Consider the following 21,503-nt stretch of genomic DNA (forward strand, 5'->3'; position numbering starts at 1 on the left):
CAAAGCTCTCCACTATTGGGATTTTTCTCATATCATGTCAGGGTCTGTTGTAGACTAACTGATAGAGATTGATTGGTATGATTAGTGAACAACTCCATTATCATTGGATCATGAAACTACCAGGATGGTAGAAGGCGAACTAGATGGACCTTGGTCTTTTTTTGTCTAGCAATTCCGATGTTCATACAGTCTCAATGTTAAGTGCAGTTTACACAGGTTCAGTGTGTACGATATAGAGATGTCTCAGAGCCATGGGTGACAAGCCTTTCAATAGTGGCTTACGAACAGCCATAGGGCTGGCTATTGTGAGCGGTATTGTTTTTTTAAACTGCTGTGAGCTGCCTGCTTCAGTGTTCATGTACATTGAATCATTTTTGGTTGTGATCAATACAATTTAATCACTCGGTGTACTTCCAGACCAGATGGGTCGAAATACTCCTTTCAAGCTGTGGCCGAGCTATGTGTGTGTGGAGTTGGGTGTCATTGGTGTCTCTGGTCAGCTATTGGCATTAGACCATAGAATGGATTGAAAAACGTTTCTCCTGGTTCAGCCTCAGCAAGTACATTTTTTTTTCAGCCCGGGTAATTTTCCACAGAGCTTCGATCCACATTGACTAAGTGGGTCTCCTCCACAAGACAGCAAAAAAAACCAATTAAACTTAAAGAAAAAAGCGTGCGCACACTAAAATGTTCAAATAGACAATCAATTGAAAACATTACTTCAAAACATCAAAGAACAAAAATCAAAAGCAATCCATTCGTGAGCCACATTCAAACCCACTGTCCATAATCCCTAGTGCAATAGCTTAGATAACTGGCTAGTTATGACCAGACTGCTGTTACCATACCAACACACCAAACACTAGTAGGTACTGTGTCAATGTTGCAATTGAGAAATCAGTCTGTCTGCAAGATAGAGTTTGTAAGCAAGCAGTGAGCTGCTGAATCCCACTGTATGCAAAGTGTTCAAACCCCCAACAATATAACACAAGAACAACATAAATGCCACATGAATAGTTGAGCTGCACACTATGTCAATAGATTTTTCTACCTTCCTTATTAAGAATGCTAGAACTGATTATCTACTAGCCTAAAACAAACTTTATCTGAATAGGCAAGACGCTGCAAAATAAAATACTGTAAAACATTTGAAAAAATTAGTTTGGAAAAAAAATTGAAAATCTCTACAAGACTGTTGAAATAAATGAGACAAGGCAGATAATCAAATGCTGCAGATGAATTGTCACAAGATATCATCGACCAACTTCGCCAGCACAAGCAATGTGGCCCTTACATTCCTCAATCTGTCATTAGCAGTCTCTGGCCGACATCCAGGCTACGCTCTGGCACGAGAGACAGCATCGAACTGTACGTGAAATGGGGAAACACACTGCAGATTGATCACTGAAAGTAAACAATGTTTACAATATTCCACTAGACCAAGTGAAGACACAAACGAGCACAAATACTGTGCTGTTAGACTGGGGGCACTTAATTTAGCCCAGCACCTGCTTTGAGAGCAGTGCAATGTGACAGTACCTCACTCTGTCAGGGAGCTCTGTTAACAGCAATTTAAACACATCTATAGTATTTTGTTGTAATGGCAGTACAGGTTTAACATTAGTAAAGGGGGGACTAATCAAAGATGTCCAAACTCTTTGCCATTGTGGGCTGCATTAGTGTGTATCATGGAGCCCCAAGGGCCACTTATTTGCATAAATTTGCATATATTTCAAATTGTTAATACAACAGTATCTTCTTCAGGATACACCTTTTAAACAATGCTACAACTTTTTCTAAATCTCCGGCTCAAAAATTCAAACACACAAAGCGCCAAATAATATAAATGCAAATAGGACTGAATTGCCTGGGCTTTCAAGGGGCAAACTGCAGAGATTTGGGGGATGGGGGGGTAAGAGGTGCCATAGGTTGGACACCCCTGCTTTCAAACATCAAAGAAATGGAAAGGCAGTTTAGTGAAAATTGGAGAGGTCTATACAACTTGAAATATCTGGGATCCTTCTCCTTTTCTCTCTACAGTAAAACTTTGTTCAACTTTCCATTCGTTGCAGTTTATACCACACCTGAGTAAAGTGGTGCTGGACCATTTATTCAAGGTCATCTCAAACTCCCTCAAATAAATTGAATCACATCAGATCAATTACCTCAAACTGGAGTTATGCTATTGGTTTTGCAACAGCACAATGCAAACCTGTCAAAACGACAGGGAATGTGCAGTATTTCCTGTCCCATTACAGGTCCAGAAAAGGAAATCCAGCAGCTTATATTAATAGAGCAGCTTTCACATAACGAAATGCTCACCGGTGCTTTACAGGGTGAGAATAGTGGACACCAAGCAGGTGGTAAGAGAGAAAAATGGGAGATAACCAAAAGGTACAGTCAAACAGGTAAGTTTTGAGCAGGTTTAATTGGTGAGGGAAGAGAGACAGCTCAGCACAACATGAATAACTTGCCATATATAAAATACAAAGGCACCTAAAGTCCTCCTATGACACAGCTCACACACCGGTCTACTCAAGTATGATCATGAACACAAACAATAAAAAAGTGGCACCAATTACAACAGACAGGAGCCAACAAAGTCACAGCACTGCTGAAACATGGCACAAAATGGAGTGACAATAAGAGACAACAAACTACTCCGCACAGTAACAGCTTAGACCAAAAGCCAACGGCAGTAACTCCCATCAACAGAAATTATGAAGACATCACTGTTAGCTAATCTATGCTAAGCCAGTGTATCAAGTAGGGTTGGTGCAATTAGCCTCAGCTCCCCCTGAAGTGGGGAGGGTAAAATAATTCAAGGTTCTCACTGTTGAACTCTCTCCAGTGGACACTGGTGGAAAATGTACACGGGTGGATGTTGGGAGAAGAGTAGGATTGGGGGTCATCTGTAATACACTCTACATTTGCATGGCCTGTTGACACTCAAGTATCTGGATACACACGAAAGATGGTCACTTGATCAACGTACCCGAAGGGTGAACTCTACTGCAGGCTATCCAACTGTGGGGGCATCACATAAATGTCCACATTCCAGCAGGAGTCGTTGGATCAGAAACAGTCCAATTTTTCCTCTTCCTTACCCAAGGCGCTATGGTCAATTGAGGCACTTCAACAGCCATGCTCGTTTACATTAGCTAACTCAGCAGAGACTGGAGATTAAATCCGCAGCCTTCATGGACTTTATGGCTCAGTACCACACCAGGAAGTGCATTTATTCATTTATCGATGTACAGTATAATTCCAGTTTAAGGCAACTTTTTGGAGTACAATTCACTTTTATCGGAAGTGGTGTCAACGTACCTGATGGCTTTTGGAAAGAAGGTGATTTCTCCTTCCCAGACCTCCAAAGTTACTCTGAGATCTACGAGGAGGTGTGCAAGAGTAAGCTAGAGTGACACTTTCTCCAACTTTCCTTCCTTGCCAGCCTGGCACCTGTTCAGGATCTCCCGATGCTGGTATAGCTGAGATCAGTAACTCACCACGTGAAGTAGCGTGGGCACGAATGTAGGAAATAGGAGACTTTGGAAATAGGAAAATGGCTTTTTTGGTTGATCTCAACCCAATTTCTCACCCTATCCCTCAATCTCCTTTTTGTCTACATTTACTTTTCCCTAACTCTTACACTAATTTTTTCAATGGCTGGGCTGAATTATGATTTCTAAATTACATCCTTTAATTCTTGAACCCTTGTTAATGTGATCAATCCCCTTCAACATTTTCAAAACAGCGCTGCTTTGTCACATTGCACCAAACTATCATTTGCAACTTTTTCCTCTTTAAAAACAATTGATCAATTTTAAGTGATTGAGATTGAGTATCTATATAGATATACTGAGACTTTCTCCTGCTCTTTTATTCAACAAACTAAGCGCCCAGGAAAATGGGTTGGACGGATTGTGCAACTACTCAATTCCAGGCAAGTTCCACTGCTTTTCTGGGATTTACCCGTGTAGAAATTGAGCGAATAAAATGGCAGAAGCGAAATGTTGAACGACAGTGTGCTGGTGCATCATGGGATATTTGGCCATGTTGTACTGAACCATGCTGAGCAAGAGACATTCTTTGTAAATTCAACAGTAACCTGGTCTTCGAGCTATCCTGTGGAAACTTAAGGTGAGACAGAAAAGCAAAGGATCAACATGTGACATGTTGAAGACAATAAATGTGGTAACGGTGTGAGTCCAGAACACAAAGTGTGATGGGCCTGCAGATCATCAAAGACCAGGTGGCTGATTAAAAACACCACAGACACAGAATATGCTGCTTTGTTCTGTAAAGAAGCGTTGAACCAGCAAGATAAACTGGTAAGGAAAAATGTGTCAAACAAAGAAACCAACTTAAACTACGTTAAGTGTAGAAAAACTGAGATCATAAGACCCCCCAAAACACCACTGGCTGAGGCTGTGTCACCAATGACAAGAGAACACACACCCGGAGACAGGATGGGATTGGCAGATTCGAACAACAGCGCAGGGAAACCAAGAAACAAGCATTGATAAAGCGGGTGGATATAAGGAGATCTTTGGGCCCACCTAAGTAGTTAACGGACAGTGGAAACGAAGAAACCATCTACGAGGAAGAAGAGTGCATGGGGAACCTCCAGACATCGAAGGAGCTGATCACTTCTTGATCCTGAATGCAGTACGGTCCAAATAAAAGTTGTATTTATTTGGCTACTGAATTTTATAGTAAATTTAGTTACTAAGTTTTGTTAAACTCTAGTTAAAAATTGGGATTGTCTAGTGAGTATTCATTTTTGCTTTAATAAAGTGAACAAAAAAAGAGAACTACTCTCTGTGTCTGTGGCTAAGTTAATCACTCCACCCAGTAGCTTGTTTAAGCCAAGCCTCACAGGGTTAACAAGAAAATCCTACACCCATCATATAGGTTTTATTGACCAGTAAAATTATATGGTTAGAGAATCTACAGAGTACATCTAAGGAAAGAAAAGACTATGTATGTATTGTATCTCAGTGCACTTTAGTGAGCCTGACTATAGGGGCTGATATTAAAATAACAGAAATTAATTAACAAATGATTCGAACCGAGGCCACTAAACAGTATAGCTTTTAATGTACGTTGAAAAATAATTTTAACCTTAAACTGAAGAGTAACAAATAACCACTAAACGATTCTGAGTGATCTTGGATTTACTGTGATGGAACATGTTAACAGCATATAAAGATGTCATTTTGGAACAGACAAAAAAGATAAGTAGAGATTTACTGAATGTCAGTGAGGTGAAGTTGGGCTCGAAATGAAGAAGCCAGGCATTATGCTGCACTTTGCTGACAGGCTGATGGCACTGTACCCATTACCGTCTGATGTTGTTTAACATCAGGGCCCTCTTTGAGCCACTGATCACTTATGGAAGCATCAGAAAAAAAAAGTGCAGTTGGAATCGGTCATTGTGGACCCCTTTTCACTAAAAGGACAGTTACTTGAATAGAAGAGTCAAAACAAGGTTAATCCTTCAAGGAATAACATCAAAATGCAAATTTTATTTTTGTCGTACAAAAAAAATTAAAACAAATGACTGCACCACACCTTAGGAAGGATATATTGGCCGAGGAGGGAGTGCAGCGTAGATTTACTAGAAGGATACCTGGACTCCAAGGGTTAAATTACGAGGCGCGATTACACGAACTAGGGTTTGGAATTTAGAAGATTAAGGGGTGATTTGATCGAAGATAATAAGGATAACTGATCGGGTAGATAGAAAAAAACTATTTCCGGTGGTTGGAGTCTAGGACTAGGGGACATGGCCTAAAAATTAAAGCCAGGACTTTCAGGAGTGAAGTTAGGAAACACTTCTACACGCAAAGGGTGGTAGAAGTTTGGAACTCTTCATCAAATGGCATTGATGCTGGCTCAATTGTTAATCTTAAATCTGAGATCGATAGATTTTTGTTAACCAAAGGGTATTAAGGGATGTGGGGCTAAGGCGAGGATATGGAGTTAGATCACAGATCAGCCATGATTTAATTGAATGGCGGAACAGGCTCGAGGGGCTAAATGGCCTACTGCTGTTCCTATGATCAGCGGTTCCAAGCTTTGTTTCAATTGTTTTGTGATTTTCTGTACAAGCTAGATGCTTCTCTAGGGAATTATAATTTAAGAAACTCAAGCAGGTATCTCCCTACATTTCTCAGTCTCTTGGTGGCTGGTTCAAGCATAGCTTCAACAAGGGACCAGGAAACAGGGGTCCTCCCCGTCCACTTGCTCAGACTGGTGTAGTGCAGGTGGGGAGGGGGAGGGCAAATGGGAAATCAGCAAAAACTTTTAAAAAGGGAAGCAAATAAACACAAGAATTCTAGAATGGAACCTCCATTATCCACCATGATAGAGGCTGCCAGCCTGTGGGTACTGAAAACCAGTGCTTAACTGGGAGTCTAACACATTTTACTCTTACATAGTCCAATGTTCGGAGGATCAGAGATATGATTCAGACTCTCTCTGTATTTCAGCTGCAAGTCAAACCTGCAAACATTAAACTGATCCACACCTGCACACTGACAATTAGACAAGTTCAGTGTGTTTTTAATATAAGTTTGGACATTTTGTAGTGAACTATTTACAACCCCATTAAGCCAACGGTTGTATAGTTTTCATCTTTAAATTCATATTCAACATCTCACACTGTATTAAAGCAAGACCTGTAAAACCCAACATTGTGTAGATCTGCAACGGATGACTTAAAACATCGTTATTTTCTAGGCATCTCACTGCAATTCAACACTAGTTTTTCAGACTGCCATTGTTAAAGTCACATAGTGAAATAAACATTTATGTTCGTTAAATGCACTGACATTTTAGCACTGAAAATGTTTCATATTTATCTTCACTTTCCACGTTTAAAGATAACTTCTTCATATTTTTTTTGAAAAATAAGCAGGTTTTTGTTAATTTGCCTGAAGATTGCTCTCCTGAACTGAACCGGTGAATCTATCTACTCCAGACACTGTGCTTAGATTATTCAAATACCAATGGTGACTATAAACCAACAGTGCTCTCTAGTGGTTTATTTTTTAAAAATCACATTGCCAAATCGTCTTCCGTGTCTTGCTACTGACAGTATACAAAATGTAAAGAAAAAAAGGTCAACTAAGATGGCTATAATCAAAAAATGAAACTCCATTTCAAAGTGAAAAGTAAATATCCTTATTTGGGGAACAGAGACTTTTGATTAATCCAACATAAGACTTGCCTTTTGATTAGATATTCTGATTTGCTTAAATAAAAATTTAGTTTACAGGTAAAATGTTAGCAGGTGGCAAGAATGTTGAATGTTTAGACATGCAATGCATTTATGTAGAAGTTGAATATTGAACTATGTAAAGAATCTTACAACACCAGGTTATAGTCCAACAATTTTATTTGAAAATCACAAGCTTTCGGAGATTATCTCCTTCGTCAGGTGAGTGTGGTATGCCTTGAACGTTTCGCATTTATAGTCAGAGAATAATACCTGGTGATTACAGATAATCTTTCCAACTGCCCGTTGTCAAGGTAATCAAAGTGTTCAGACAGAGAGGTGTTACCCACAGGACCACCGAATATACAAACGGCCAGAACACAAGACAGAGAGAGGGAGAAACATCCGAAAGGAAGAGAAAGACAGAGAATGACCCGTTGTATTAAAAACAGATAACCTTTATTCTCTGGTGGGGTTACGTGTAGCGTGACATGAACCCAAGATCCCGGTTGAGGCCGTCCTCATGGGTGCGGAACTTGGCTATCAATTTCTGCTCGACGATTTTGCGTTGTCGTGTGACTCGAAGGGCGCCTTGGAGAACGCTTACCCGAAGATCGGTGGCTGAATGTCCTTGACTGCTGAAGTGTTCCCCGACTGGGAGGGAACCCTCCTGTCTGGCGATTGTTGCGCGGTGTCCGTTCATCCGTTGTCGCAGTGTCTGCATGGTCTCGCCAATGTACCATGCTCCGGGGCATCCTTTCCTGCAACGTATGAGGTAGACAATGTTGGCTGAGTCACAGGAATATGAACCATGTACCTGGTGGGTGGTGTCCTCTCGTGTGATGGTGGTATCTGTGTCGATGATCTGGCATGTCTTGCAGAGGACCCACGGCGAAGAATCACTGAAGAGACTACACGATAACATCAACAAGTTCCATCCCACCATCAAGCTCACCATGGACTACTCCTCAGAATCGGTTTCTTTCTTGGACACACGAATCTCCATCAAAGACGGGCACCTCAGCACCTCATTCTACCGCAAGCCCACGGACAACCTCACGGTGCCCCACTTTTCCAGCTTCCACCCTAACCACGTCAAAGAGGCCATCCCCTATGGACAGGCCCTGCGAATACACAGGATCTGCTCAGACGAGGAGGAACGCGATGGACACCTACAGACACTGAAAGACGCCCTCGTAAGAACGGGATATGACGCTCGGCTCATCGATCGACAGTTCCGACGGGCCACAGCGAAAAATCGCATAGACCTCCTCAGAAGACTAACACGGGACGCAACCAACAGAGTACCCTTCGTCATCCAGTACTTCCCCGGAGCGGAGAAACTACGCCATGTTCTCCGCAGCCTTCAACATGTCATCGATGACGACGAACACCTCGCTAAGGCCATCCCCACACCTCCACTACTCGCCTTCAAACAGCCACCCAACCTCAAACAGACCATCGTTCGCAGCAAATTACCCAGCTTTCAGGAGAACAGCGTCCACCACACCACACAACCCTGCCACGGCAACCTCTGCAAGACATGCCAGATCATCGACACAGATACCACCATCACACGAGAGGACACCACCCACCAGGTACATGGTTCATACTCCTGTGACTCGGCCAACGTTGTCTACCTCATACGTTGCAGAAAAGGATGCCCCGGAGCATGGTACATTGGCGAGACCATGCAGACACTGCGACAACGGATGAACGGACACCGCGCAACAATCGCCAGACAGGAGGGTTCCCTCCCAGTCGGGGAACACTTCAGCAGTCAAGGACATTCAGCCACCGATCTTCGGGTAAGCGTTCTCCAAGGCGGCCTTCGAGACGCACGACAACGCAAAATCGTCGAGCAGAAATTGATAGCCAAGTTCCGCACCCATGAGGACGGCCTCAACCGGGATCTTGGGTTCATGTCACGCTACACGTAACCCCACCAGCGAATAAAAGTTATCTGTTTTTAATACAACGGGTCATTCTCTTTCTCTTGCTTTCGGATGTTTCTCCCTCTCTCTCTCTCTTCTTGTGTTCTGGCCGTTTGTATATTCGGTGGTCCTGTGGGTAACACCTCTCTGTCTGAACACTTTGATTGCCTTGACAACGGGCAGTTGGAAAGATTATCTGTAATCACCAGGTATTGTTCTCTGACTATAAATGTGAAACGTTCAAGGAATGCCACACTCACCTGACGAAGGAGATAATCTCCGAAAGCTTGTGATTTTCAAATAAAATTGTTGGACTATAACCTGGTGTTGTAAGATTCTTTACATTTGTCAACCCCAGTCCATCACCGGCATCTCCACAATATTGAACTAGATCTGATATTGAACTAAATCTTATCATGCAAAGTAAGTGGAATGAGATACTGGGCCTTAGGTACCTTGTTTATAGCTCACTGATCTTTAATCTTGTACAAATCTGGTGTATCATAATATCATAGTAGGTACAGCACAGGAGAAGGCCATTCGACCCATCATGCCTATGCCAGTTTTTTGAAATTGCTATCTAATTAGTCCCATTCTCCTGCATTTTCCCCATAGACCTGTAAATGTAGATGCTTTGCGGCCAAGACTTAGGAGGCTAGTTTTTATTGATTTGCTTTGTTTTTTTAATTCCTTTGTCTCCTGAACTCATATTAGGGGCCTTGGCTCCCAGGTACATATAGTCCTCCAGACCCTAACTCCAAGTGGGCATTCTTCGTATGAAAGCTTCGACAACGAACAACAGAAGTTTCCAGCACAGGAGGAGGCCAATTGGTGTTTGTGGCAACAGCGGGTGTTATTTCGATTGGGTTGGGTGGGGGGAGCCAGCCATACAGCCAAGCCCATTCCTGGCCTGACCTGACGTTCACACACATGGGCTTCCCAGCACAGAGCATTGGATAGCGAGCTGGAACAATGGCTGGTTTTACCTCTCCCTGGCCCAGGGATGCCAGTTATAGCACCACTCAATGCTGCTCCAGCTGAAATCAAGAGGTCAGTTTTTAATACTTTGTTTTTATGTTAGGGATTGTTTATATTGACCACTTCACACCAGTACATGGGCTCCTGTTATTTCCAGAACTGTATAAGTTTTCAAGTATAAACAGGATAGAAGCTAAATTTGATTATTCTGCCCCTCGTTTTTTTTCCTTCTGTAATCATGCCCTTTCCACTCATTTAACTGGCAGATGGGCCAAGAGACCACCCCCACCCCCCGCAGTTTAACACCATGGCATCCTGTGGATTACTCAGCACATCAGGGTCAGGAACAACAGAGTGGGAAGGTTTTATCCCCCTTGGGACCAACTCCAACTTGCAACTGCCTGAGAAGCAATGATAAAGTTCGTCACACCTACCCATGGTCAAGAACAGAATGGGGAAACAAAAAAAAGACAAAGACCAGTCCAGTAAATAATGGAGGACAACCATTTGATTTGGGTTTTCGTAAATGAACAAAGAAACAGTCTTTACTGTCAAAAGGTTGAGAGAATTTTTAAAAAGATAGAAGTCCAGCTGAAACCATTAAGATTTGGCAACTTTGTGTCATTACATAGGCTCCTTCGCGGCTCAAGGAATCCCAGCTGAATTGGGTGCTTTTAAAATTAGCGAACAGGCCAGCAATTCTAATAAGATCTACTTGCATAGCAACCACGAGGAGGACACATCCATAATCATTTTGCAGAGTAAGTCATTGTATTTTATAAAAACTATAATAAAGGTTAAAGAGATAACACAGATGTAAGCAAAATCAATTCAGACAATCCAGTCTGGGGATTTAGTTTTAGTCAAATTCAATCAGGAATTCAGATAAGAATTTAATTTTTTTTTATTAAAAGCACTGCAACACAACGATTTTCTCCAAGAGTCCTGATCATAGTTGGGTTAGACCCTTACCATTGAATCTTTGTAGCAGGAACTCCATGAGGGTGGTTAGAGGCAGGGCACAGAGAGCCAAAACGAAAACCACATTGAAATTCAAGCACCCATTGATGAAGTAAAATGGCCATGGTTCTGTACCTGGAGGGAAGGTAAAAGGAAGCTGTTAAAAAAAGACAAACATCCCATAACTCAGCCGATTAAATTGTAGCATAGCTGTATAGCTGCATTATACAATGACGACACTTCAAAAGTACTTCATTAGCTGTAAAGCACTTTGGGGCATTCTGAGGTTGTAAAAGGCACTATATAAATGCAAGTCTTTCTTTATCTGCATGATTTTTACAGATTGATTTGTCAGGGTAAGGGAATTGTGTAACTGAGCCATATAGTCCAGTCATTCCCAGGCTCTATTCCTGTCTGTGCCAAGTTAGTTCATCACGGAAGGAGGGACTTTTATCTAATAAAGAAAGAACCTGCATTTATATAGCACTTTTCATGTCTCATGATGTCCCAAGAAGCTTCACAGCCAATGGATTACTTTATTAAGTGTAGTCACTGTTGGTATGTAGGTTAACACAGCACCCAATTTGCACTCAACAAGGTCCCACAAAGAGCAATGAAATAAATAAATGACCAGATAATCTGTTTTAATTATGTTGGTTGAGGGATAAATGTTGGCCAACACACTGGGAGGACTCTCCTACTCTTCATCAAATAGTGCTATGGGATCTTTAAAGTCCACCCAAGCAGCTTAATGTCTCATCTGAAAAATGGTTTTATTTTAAACAAACACTTGTACCTGGTCTGCATTAAGGATTTTAAAAGCGACTGTAGTTTTGAATTAACCGAAGTAAAACACATTAGACTAAGCGTAACCCATAATTCGGGCAAAAGTTTCATCATCACTTAGAAAGCAGCATTTTCATTACCTTGGACTTTTACAGTAAACTTGTGAAGATCACTGCACATACAGTAAATATAGAAATATGCAGGATGGCATGTCATATCAATCATTTGTGACTCATCCTACCCCCCCACCCCCCAATGTTGGGGGTCCAATCATTGTGTCTTGACAACCCCTAACAGTCACTATACGCTGGGCTCTCATACCCCAGTGCCAATGCTCTCTCTTCCCCCTCCCTCCCCCTACCTAGAAAAGCAATAGATGGAAATAAACGGGTTTAATGGATGACAATGAAAAGCAGAAGGGAAGGGGCAAAGGGTGGCAATGAAGAGGTGAACGCATAATAATGAAGGGGCAATGGATGACAATGAAGGAGAGGTGGAAAGAATAAAAGTTGGGAGCAGTACCTGCCAGTGGTGGGGGGGGGGGGAAAGAGAGGAAGAGGGAGAATGCAGCGTCAACTTACCGAGGGGGGAAGGAATAGTGCCAGCTTGAACTGGAGTATGCTGAAGAGTACAGCTTGAATGAGGAAGGTGGAAGGTGAGTAACAGCTTGAACAGGGTTGGAGGGGGTAAAGAGTGTCGGGTTGAATTGAGGCGAGAGCGATAAGCCTCTGGATTGGGGCGGTTGGGTGTGGGAGTGTGATTGTTGAGGTAAGTTCTGGGGAAGTGATAGTTTGGTTGGTCTGTTGAAAATCCAAATGTTGCTTTTCTTTTTAAGATTAAAAAGTGATCAATTGTGGGACGTGAAAGTGGGTAAAATAAACCAGAATGCATAAAGATTTCCTCGAAGAAAATAGCTCAGTTCCCCTTCCCCCTAAGGAATGCATCACCAATTTTGTACCTTTAACATTTGGATTTTCCCTTTCAGGCTTTCATGTATTTTGTTTTTCTCCCCCTTCAATACAAGTGAAAGAATGTTGAGTATAACTATAGCTCAAATTGCGAAGTCCACAGCTTATATCAAAGTCATTCTTGAGGTGCCACCTTTTTGGGGGCCACGTCATTTTTTTTTGGAGTTGTTGGTCAGCTTTTACTAGTGTCGTAAGTTGGCATGCATGAAATAGTAAGTAAAAAGAGAGGGATTTTATATAATAATGTTAAAATCTGCATTTCAAGAATCCAATATTCCTTCCAGTCTAATGAGAACCTTGAGATCTCTAAAAATACTCTACTTTCATGCTTCTCAAAGTAATTTTAAGAAGGTTTCAAAATGTGTTTTAAGACGTCATCTTTTTTCCCTGCTTAGCTCTTGCTCTCTCACAAGCATCATTATAAAAATGTTTCTCTTAGTCATGCTCCTCTCAGCAATGACTGGAATGGGAGTTATTTTCAGCAACAAGAATTTTTACTCTGAGCAAAAAAGTTAGGTACTGATGTCTTGCTGGAGTGTGAATTCCTCAATTATTTTCCTTTGTGAAAATCTGAAATAAAAACAGAAAACCCTATCTATCGTCCCAACTGAGACACTAACTTAACTTTTCTTTTTCCGATGCCGGCTGACCTGTTGCGCATTTCCAGCTTTTACCTAGAGATCACTTGTATAGCATTTTCTGAAAAAGATCGATTGATATATTTGGGTGTAACCCTTCATTATAGTTGACCAGCTCAGATGCAGCTCCTCACAAACACACCCTGACTGGCCAGCTGCGTTTCTCCAGCAGTTTTTGTTCTTTACCAAAGAATAAAAACAATTTTAGTCATTTTGTAACCTCAATCAGGATCTGTAAAGTTTGGAGATTCAACTCAATAAACAGTGGTGGATACTTGTACCCAAGGTGGGAGTGATGGGCATGGGGAAATTTGCCTGGTTAGAAAACGTGCTTTTTTCTGCTTGTAACGCAGACTATTCCAGACTACTAGGATATCTAGTTGTCTTCCTCATGCTTGTTTTACTGACCTCCTTTGCTTCTAGTCAACTGTCGGTCCCACACTCCAAAAAGCGCTCCAATTCACCTGCTACGTATTTCCAGAATTTTCTGCTTTTATTCAAGATTTCCAACATTTGCAATTTTTCTTTTTTATCTTTACTATAATTAGACTTCCTGTCAAAAGTTCTTGGTTGACTAATGAAAACAATGAATTGAAATGTTAAGAGTTTCTTTTAAAGTATGAATCCTGTACTCATCAAGACAAGAGACGTTTGTGCTCGAAATGAAACACTTTCCCCTTTTGGATGTCCAGTCTTAGCATCAAACACTCCCAGATTAGGTCTCGGATGGGTTAGATGCAGAATATAGATCCTGCTACTCTGCCCCATCAATGTACTTTAACCATGACCTCAGGAAAGCACCTCCTTCTGCATCAGTGAGACATTTTCTGTTTGCCGTATCCACCATCTCTGGGTGAGATCACTAGTTTTGCCTTGTGTGCACATACCCACTAGAAACTGGACTGACAATGCCCACACTCAGTTCATGGCGGACCCTTGCATCCAACAGATAGAGGCAATTTTAGATCCATCAATTCTGGACTGGATTCAACTCCAGGTCCCAGAGTGAAAGTTGTGTGTGCTACCTACTGTCCTGCCCCCTGCCCCCAATTCCCCTCAAAAGATCTAGCTTTACTATGCATATGCCTTTTGGGTAGAAAATTGTACAAAGAGTTACAGCCTATTTGTCTTCATCCAAAGTTGCTTCATTGAAATGATCTGTTAATTCAAATTGAAATTATGTAAAAAACCTCCCATTAAAAATGTGTTGCTTAATTCAGATTGCCTTAATTCAATGTGTTGGTTAATTCAAATTTCCACTCCAAAAATTTGTTGCTTAATTTGAATTCAGCCTGGCTAAAGTAGGTCAGAGCAACTAACCCTCCTGGCATATCTGATCTTCTCTTGCTGGAAAAGGTGAATGAATTGCTGAATTCATCCCCACCAGCAGAGGAAGTGGCTCCCTCCAGCACCAGCTTACCATGATTGCAACTCTTCTTCGACTGTACCTCCAATATCTAGAAGGACAAGGGCAGCAGGTGCATGTGAACACCATAACCTCCAAGTTCCCCTCCAAGTCACACACCAACCCAACTTGGACATATATCGGCGTTCCTTCATCGTTGCTTGGTCAATATCCCGGAACTCCCTATCTACCAGCATTGTGGGAGATTGCAGCAGTTCAAGAAGAAAGCCTACCATCTTCTCAGGGCAGCTAGGGATGGGCAATAAATGGGTGTCTTGCCAGCAATGCCCACATCAAAAAATGAATTAAAAAAATACTTTTTCTAAATTAGGTTAATTGTAAAAATGTAATAATTTCATGCAAATATTTTAAAATTAATAGTGATTAACATTTTGACGTGTTGAAACAAAACATAGGGTAAATTTTTTTTTTGAATGGCACCGATTTTAGGGAATTTTTTGAGCAAGACAGAACGAATGTGTAGCTCCCCATTCACTGTGGTAGCTCTCTGTCCATTGAGGCACTTTTCAGCTAGTGACAGAAACTGTAAGGTATGATACAAGACCCCTCCCCCCTTACACTGCCCTAATGATGCAACAGTACACTTAGAAGAGCAATGCTTAATGCACCAGCGTGACATTTCCATTTTCAACTCTACACGCGTCACCAAGCAATGTTAGTGCTCATCAGCGTTGAAATTCAAGGCAGTGTTTACTAACACTATGTTAGTAATAAAATTGAGACAACTGTAAATCACTTTACTGAGAAACATGAAATGTCTCCGTTCTCTTCACTCCAGAGTTAGAGGTCCAGGCACAATTCTTTAAAAATATTTTTTAAATTAGTTTTTAGGTCTTATGAGAAATTACCATTAGCCTCTAAAATGCTCATTATTGCATTTTCCTGGCAGCTTTAGGATCAATGTCAGGAGGTTTATACCATGCAAAGAGTGATTAACACATGGAATAAATTTCTTGGTAGGGCCATCAAGGCAAAAGTACTGGAAGTGTTTTTAAGAGACAATTGGATGTTGTCCTTGCGGATGACGGACTATAGGTTTCACTAGATGGGTTGAATATTTTCTCTCATCTGTAACTATTTTGTGACCTATACAATGTCAACCTATTTGGCCTCCCAACATGTATTTGCCCATAAACCTGTACTCGAGCCTTCTGCAATTTTCTTTTCTCCGCTCCATGTTTTCTTCCCTTCAATTCATACCTATCTGAAGGCAGCAATTCTTGCTGAGGTATGATTTACCTTCCTTATTCTTTACACGCAAATGTAGACAATGAGCATCAGCCGGCTATTTCACCACTTGGGAAAGGGACTGAAGAGGTAGTTACAGCCAAGCCCAACCCTGTCCTCATATGTACACTTTTTGTCAAGGGGGTCATTGGTTCCTAACTGGATTAGGAACTAATTGATTTTCCTGTCCACCATCCATAGGACCCCAATTCCAGCTAACTCAGCACAGACCAGGGATCGATCCTGGGATCCCACCATGTAGCATTTACCCAATGAGTCATCGGGAGAAGCCTCAGTAGTTTTCTACAGTTAATTAAAGCGGCTTCTAGATTAATTCAGATTCTGGGAGCTTGGTGCCTCTTCAAGTCCGCCAGCAGACTACGGAAAATGGATTTAACAACCTAAGTTCTGAAAGCCAGCTCCCGATAAAGACACTGCCTTGGCTTAAACATCTCATTTCAATGACAGCAAGGCAATAATGCAGCACTCCCTCAGTACTGCACCTAGATTACATGCTCAAGTCCTGGAGTGGGGCTTAAACCTACAATTTTCTGATTCATAGGTGAGAGTGCAACCAACTGAGCCAAACTGACAACAGTGTTGCACATGCACAAGTGGAATATTTTGATTATTTTTCCTCTCTCCAAAATGTATAAATAGGGGCTTGTCTCTTGGGAATTATAATGTTCCTTTAGCAATTTTAGTATTTCTTTTAAAAAGACTTATCTATGAACGTATCCACCCAAACAGTCCAAAGAAACTAGTGCATTAGATGTACAAAACTATTTTAATAGTATTGCCACAACCGTTCATAGCTTTGGATTTACATTGAATTTCATACAGATCACCCACCACTTAACATGGTAGAGGGGGAAAGGAAATCACCTGAAGAATTATTATTCAGAACAACTGATAGTTTCTAGCAATTCTAGTATTTTCCACCCCCTCCCCCTCAAAATCGTGTCCTTGTAGGGAGGGGAAAGGAGGAAAACTCGTGAAAGGGTTCACGTGTTTCTACACAACAGATTTTTTTTTTTAATTGGTCTGAAATAAACTGTCAGAAAGGGAGATAAATTGGGAGCAGTTTCCACTTCTGCTCTTGCAATAATTGAACCTACTGACTCAAAACTTTTTTCTGACTGCAGTACACTGACGAGTAAGAAAGGGGAGCAACACAACAGGAAATGTTTTCAGTAATGACGACAGGCTCAAGGGTTATTTTTGTGCTGAGATGAAGCTGTTAAACTATCTGTAATTACAAAGAGACTGAAATTTAACATTGTGAAATGATCTTTCCCCATCGAAGCTGTAAATTATCCCACAATAAAATGAATTAATAGGCTGTAAAAATATAATTGTTGGAAGAATTTGCTATTTATGACAGTGGCGGCTGCTGTTAATCCCACTGAGTTGGAGACAAATAGCAGCATAAAAAGCACAGCTTGCTGCACCTGACAAAGAAACATTCATTTGTTCCTGGGAGCTGCTCTCCCACTCTCATCAGCAGGCTCCCCTTATGCTGTTTCTATGCTGAAGGTTAGGGCGCCAGGAGCACAAAGCTTGGAAGTCGTGGATGGGTTCGTCATCTATTATGAAGGCAGCTGGAATGATACCGCATCCTAGAGATTGCACTTTCGTCTTGTTCCAGCTGACCTGGAGACCAAGGATTGATACCTCTTCGTCAAAGATTCAAAGGGCTTCGGTGAGGTTGTCCACAGTTCTAGCCAAGGCCACTTTGTTGTCATGAAAGTCCAGATCTGTATAAGTCAAGTCATTGCCTAGGTTGGTTCCACATCCACTTTCTTCTGTTGTTGACTTTATGATGTGGTCAACACCAGGCAAGAACAAGGTTAGGGCAAGAATACAGCCCTGATGTACTCCGGTATTAAACTCGAGAAGCTCAAAGCTTTCTGTCAATACGGATCCAGCTGCTTATGTGGGCATAAAGCTCTCTGAATGATATAACTTTGGTATGGATAGCTAGAGATTGTAATAGGAGATGTAGGCTCTCGCTATTCAGTCAGTCAAAAGTTTTTTTCAAATCAATGTAGGCAACGCATTGTGTCTTACTGTATTCACATCATTGGGCTGCCACCTGTCGTAGTGTCAATATCTGTTCAATGGAGGACCTATCCTCTTTTCAGACAGTCTGTTGTTTGCGGCATTTGTCCCTCAGAGGGTTCTTGATGTGAGCGAGTATCACCCAAGCGAATATTTTAGCCACTGTTGACAATAGGGTTACTCCTGTAATCGCTGCACTCTGTCTTGGATCTCTTGCCTTTACAAAAGTACACAAGGATGCCTTGGCGTCACTGATGGGGAATAGTTTCATCTGTCCATATGTGTGTAAATCGCTGGAGCAGGCTATATTGCCTTCATCAGAGTGTTTCAGAAGTGCTGAAGTGATGCCACATATGTCAAGCACTTTTCCATTCTTCAATATGGCTAAGGCTTCTTTAATCTCCTCAGAGTGGGGGTCTTGCTGGACATGAACATGTCAATTCTCGCTTTTTTGGCTCTATCATTGAACTCCTGAGGTGTGAATGCGAGCAGCTCATGGCTGTACTCCCATTCCCTAATTAAATTTAGCCTTTCACGATAATGTGTGAAGCACAAATTAACTCACGCACACAGAAACCTCACTTAGGTGTTACTGGGTTGGTTCACAAATTTTCACATCTTTCACTTAATGAGAACAAGATATAAATTGACTAACAAAGGAAGGACATGGAATGTAGCTGCTGCACAGAAGTAAGCAAATTAGAGCACTAAATATAATTATGAAGCAAAAAATATTTGGATGCTACATACTAAAAGACAGTATTAGAAATAGATAGGACGCTCATTAGGATCTGACCAGACAAGAGCTAGATTTAAAATTTCATTTAAACCCTTTATCAGAACTGAAAGATAAACAAGCCCCTTATTGGGTTGAATGAAACAAAGAGGGGGGTGGAGAACAGGTTAAAGTCCGGAGCTAGGTATACTAACTCGAATCATAAATAAGCTGTTTAATTCTCCTTTTGCCTTTCTAAGGCCTTTTCGCTGTCTAACTGAGATAATCGAAGAGACAGAGAGGCAAGTTTATAGTGAAGAGTGAATTTTCGCAGAGGAGGTGGATGTTGGGATTGTAGAACCACCAAAGGTAGATCTTCAACTGTTAGTGGAGGTTGTCATCGAAGAGAAATGGTATTGAAGAAGCTACTCATACTTAACGTAGACCAATCACAATAATCTGACTGTTTTAACATCAAGGATTCTGAGGGAAGCTAGGGAAGAAATAATGGTAGCTGTACCATTTTCCAAAAGGCTGTGTACAGGACAATTGTGCAGGAGGACCGGAGGGTCCTTCAAATGTGAAATCCTTCTTTGAAAAGGACAGGGATAAGCCAAATAAATTATACACCAGTTAGTCTTGCTTTAGTTATTGGTTAAATACTGGAGTCTGGAGTCTGGAGTGACCACTGGCTCAATGGTAGTACTCCCACCTGAGTCAGAAGGGTTGGGGTCAGGATCCACTCCAGACACCCCCAGCGAGCAGAGACCGAAGCTCTGGCTCTGAATATTGGACTGACCGGTCATTGGGGGTTAGCTGCATCTGGTGGATGCGGGTGACCCCCCCCCCCCCCTCCTTTGTAAGGGTAGGTGGGGCTCTTATAACCTTAGTAACAGCCCATCTAGGAGGACCTCCGAAGATTTTAAAAAGAGGAAGGCAACAGGTCATCACCTCGGCTATTATTCCCTAATAAGTGGCTCAAGAATCTCATGCGAGTTAGGGCCTGCCCTAGAGCAGAACCCACTGAACTGATGGACGGGAGTCTACAATGCAGGATAAATGACTAACTCAGATCTTCGAATGTTTAATCAGGGCCAATCACACGGAGGCTCATCATGTTTGAATTACCATATAGAATTCTCCAAAGAAATAAAAGAGGATAGATAAAGGAAATGCAGTGAATGTGGTTTATATTTGATACGTGGTACCTTATCAAATGTCAGTGTAAGAGACTTAAGGCAAAGATAACACCACATGGAATTAAAGGGAATGTGACCATGCGGATAGAGTTGGAGGGCAGAAAACAAATAAAGGAAAGTTTCTTAATTCCTACTGAAACATTTTGTTTTCATAAATAACTACTTAAAAATCAAGATTTTACTCATTAAAATTGCAATTTTAACTTTAGATCACACTACTCAGCTTGTATCACAAGTTTCCAATAATGCCCCATTTTGTGACAGTATATCCACACTTTGTACAAATATAGCTCCACTGCACTGAGATCAAATACAATGTTACTTTGGATTATACACAGTATAATAGGTGGGTGGGAGTGATGAGAAAATAATCCTGTCGAGGGCTTCAAATAACATCACAACCCGCCATAGTGAAGATGGAGCCATTCACTGTTCCGAGCCATGAAATACGGTTATTTTTAATGTAATCACTCCCACTTGTCTTATATATAGCAGCATTATTTTTAATCCATAAAATGAGGTCTGACGTAGTAGCTGCCTGTGGAAAGCATCTTTATCTCTCCTGGCGATGAGTAACAAAGCTGACATCGGCGGCTGAGATTCTACATTCAGTTGAAAGAAAAAACTGCAGGGCTTGCCTCGTGTCTCAGTTGGTTAAGATAGTAACTAGCTAAACCATACAAATCAGGAAGGTCCCAATCTGAAGTCTGATCCCTGGTCTGTGCTGATTCAGCTGATCTCAACTCAAGCCGCAAGGATCAGTGCTTGGGCCTCAAGTCATTGATATATAAGCTATATCAATGACTTAGATGAGGGGACCGAGCATAATGTATCCAAGTTTACTGATGATACAAAAGGTGGGAGGAGGACACAAAGAGCCTGGAAAGGGATATGGACAGATTAAGTGAGTGGGCGAGAAGGTGGCAGATGGAGTATAATGTGAGGAAATGTGAAGTTATCCACTTTGATAGGAAGATTGGAAAAGAGGAATTTTTTTTTTAAAAAGGTGAGCAATTAATAAAGGTTGGCATTCAGAGGAATTTGGGTGTCCTTGTACACTAATCACAGAAAGTTAACATACAGGTACAGCAAGCAACTAGGAAGGCAAATGGTATGTTAGCCTTTATTGCAAGGGAGTTGGAGAAAAAGAGTAAGGAAGTCTTGCTGCAATTATATGGGGCTCTGGTGAGACCACATCTTTTTTTTTTATTCGTTCATGGGATGTGGGCGTCGCTGGCGAGGCCAGCATTTATTGCCCATCCCCATTTGCCCTCGAGAAGGTGGTGGTGAGCCGCCTTCTTGAACCGCTGCAGTCCGTGTGGTGAAGGTTCTCTCACAGTGCTGTTAGGAAGGGAGTTCCAGGATTTTGACCCAGCGACGATGAAGGAA

General features: G+C 41.6%; 1 protein-coding gene across 4 annotated transcripts in view; it reads right to left on the reverse strand.

The window, feature by feature from the left end:
* Window positions 1-21,503, reverse strand: part of alg9 (ALG9 alpha-1,2-mannosyltransferase) — a 186,471-nt gene that overhangs the window by 115,446 nt on the left and 49,522 nt on the right. For all 4 annotated transcript variants that reach the window (XR_010958296.1, XM_067970973.1, XM_067970972.1 and 1 more), the window contains one exon: window positions 11,107-11,229. Coding sequence is in view for 3 of the 4 variants with exons in the window: in XM_067970973.1 (XP_067827074.1) it covers window positions 11,107-11,229 (123 nt within the window). In the remaining variant the exon portion in view is untranslated. The remainder of the gene's footprint in view (window positions 1-11,106; window positions 11,230-21,503) is intronic.

Source organism: Heptranchias perlo, chromosome 33 (genome assembly GCF_035084215.1).
Source record: "Heptranchias perlo isolate sHepPer1 chromosome 33, sHepPer1.hap1, whole genome shotgun sequence".
NCBI classification, from domain to species: Eukaryota; Metazoa; Chordata; class Chondrichthyes; order Hexanchiformes; family Hexanchidae; genus Heptranchias; species Heptranchias perlo.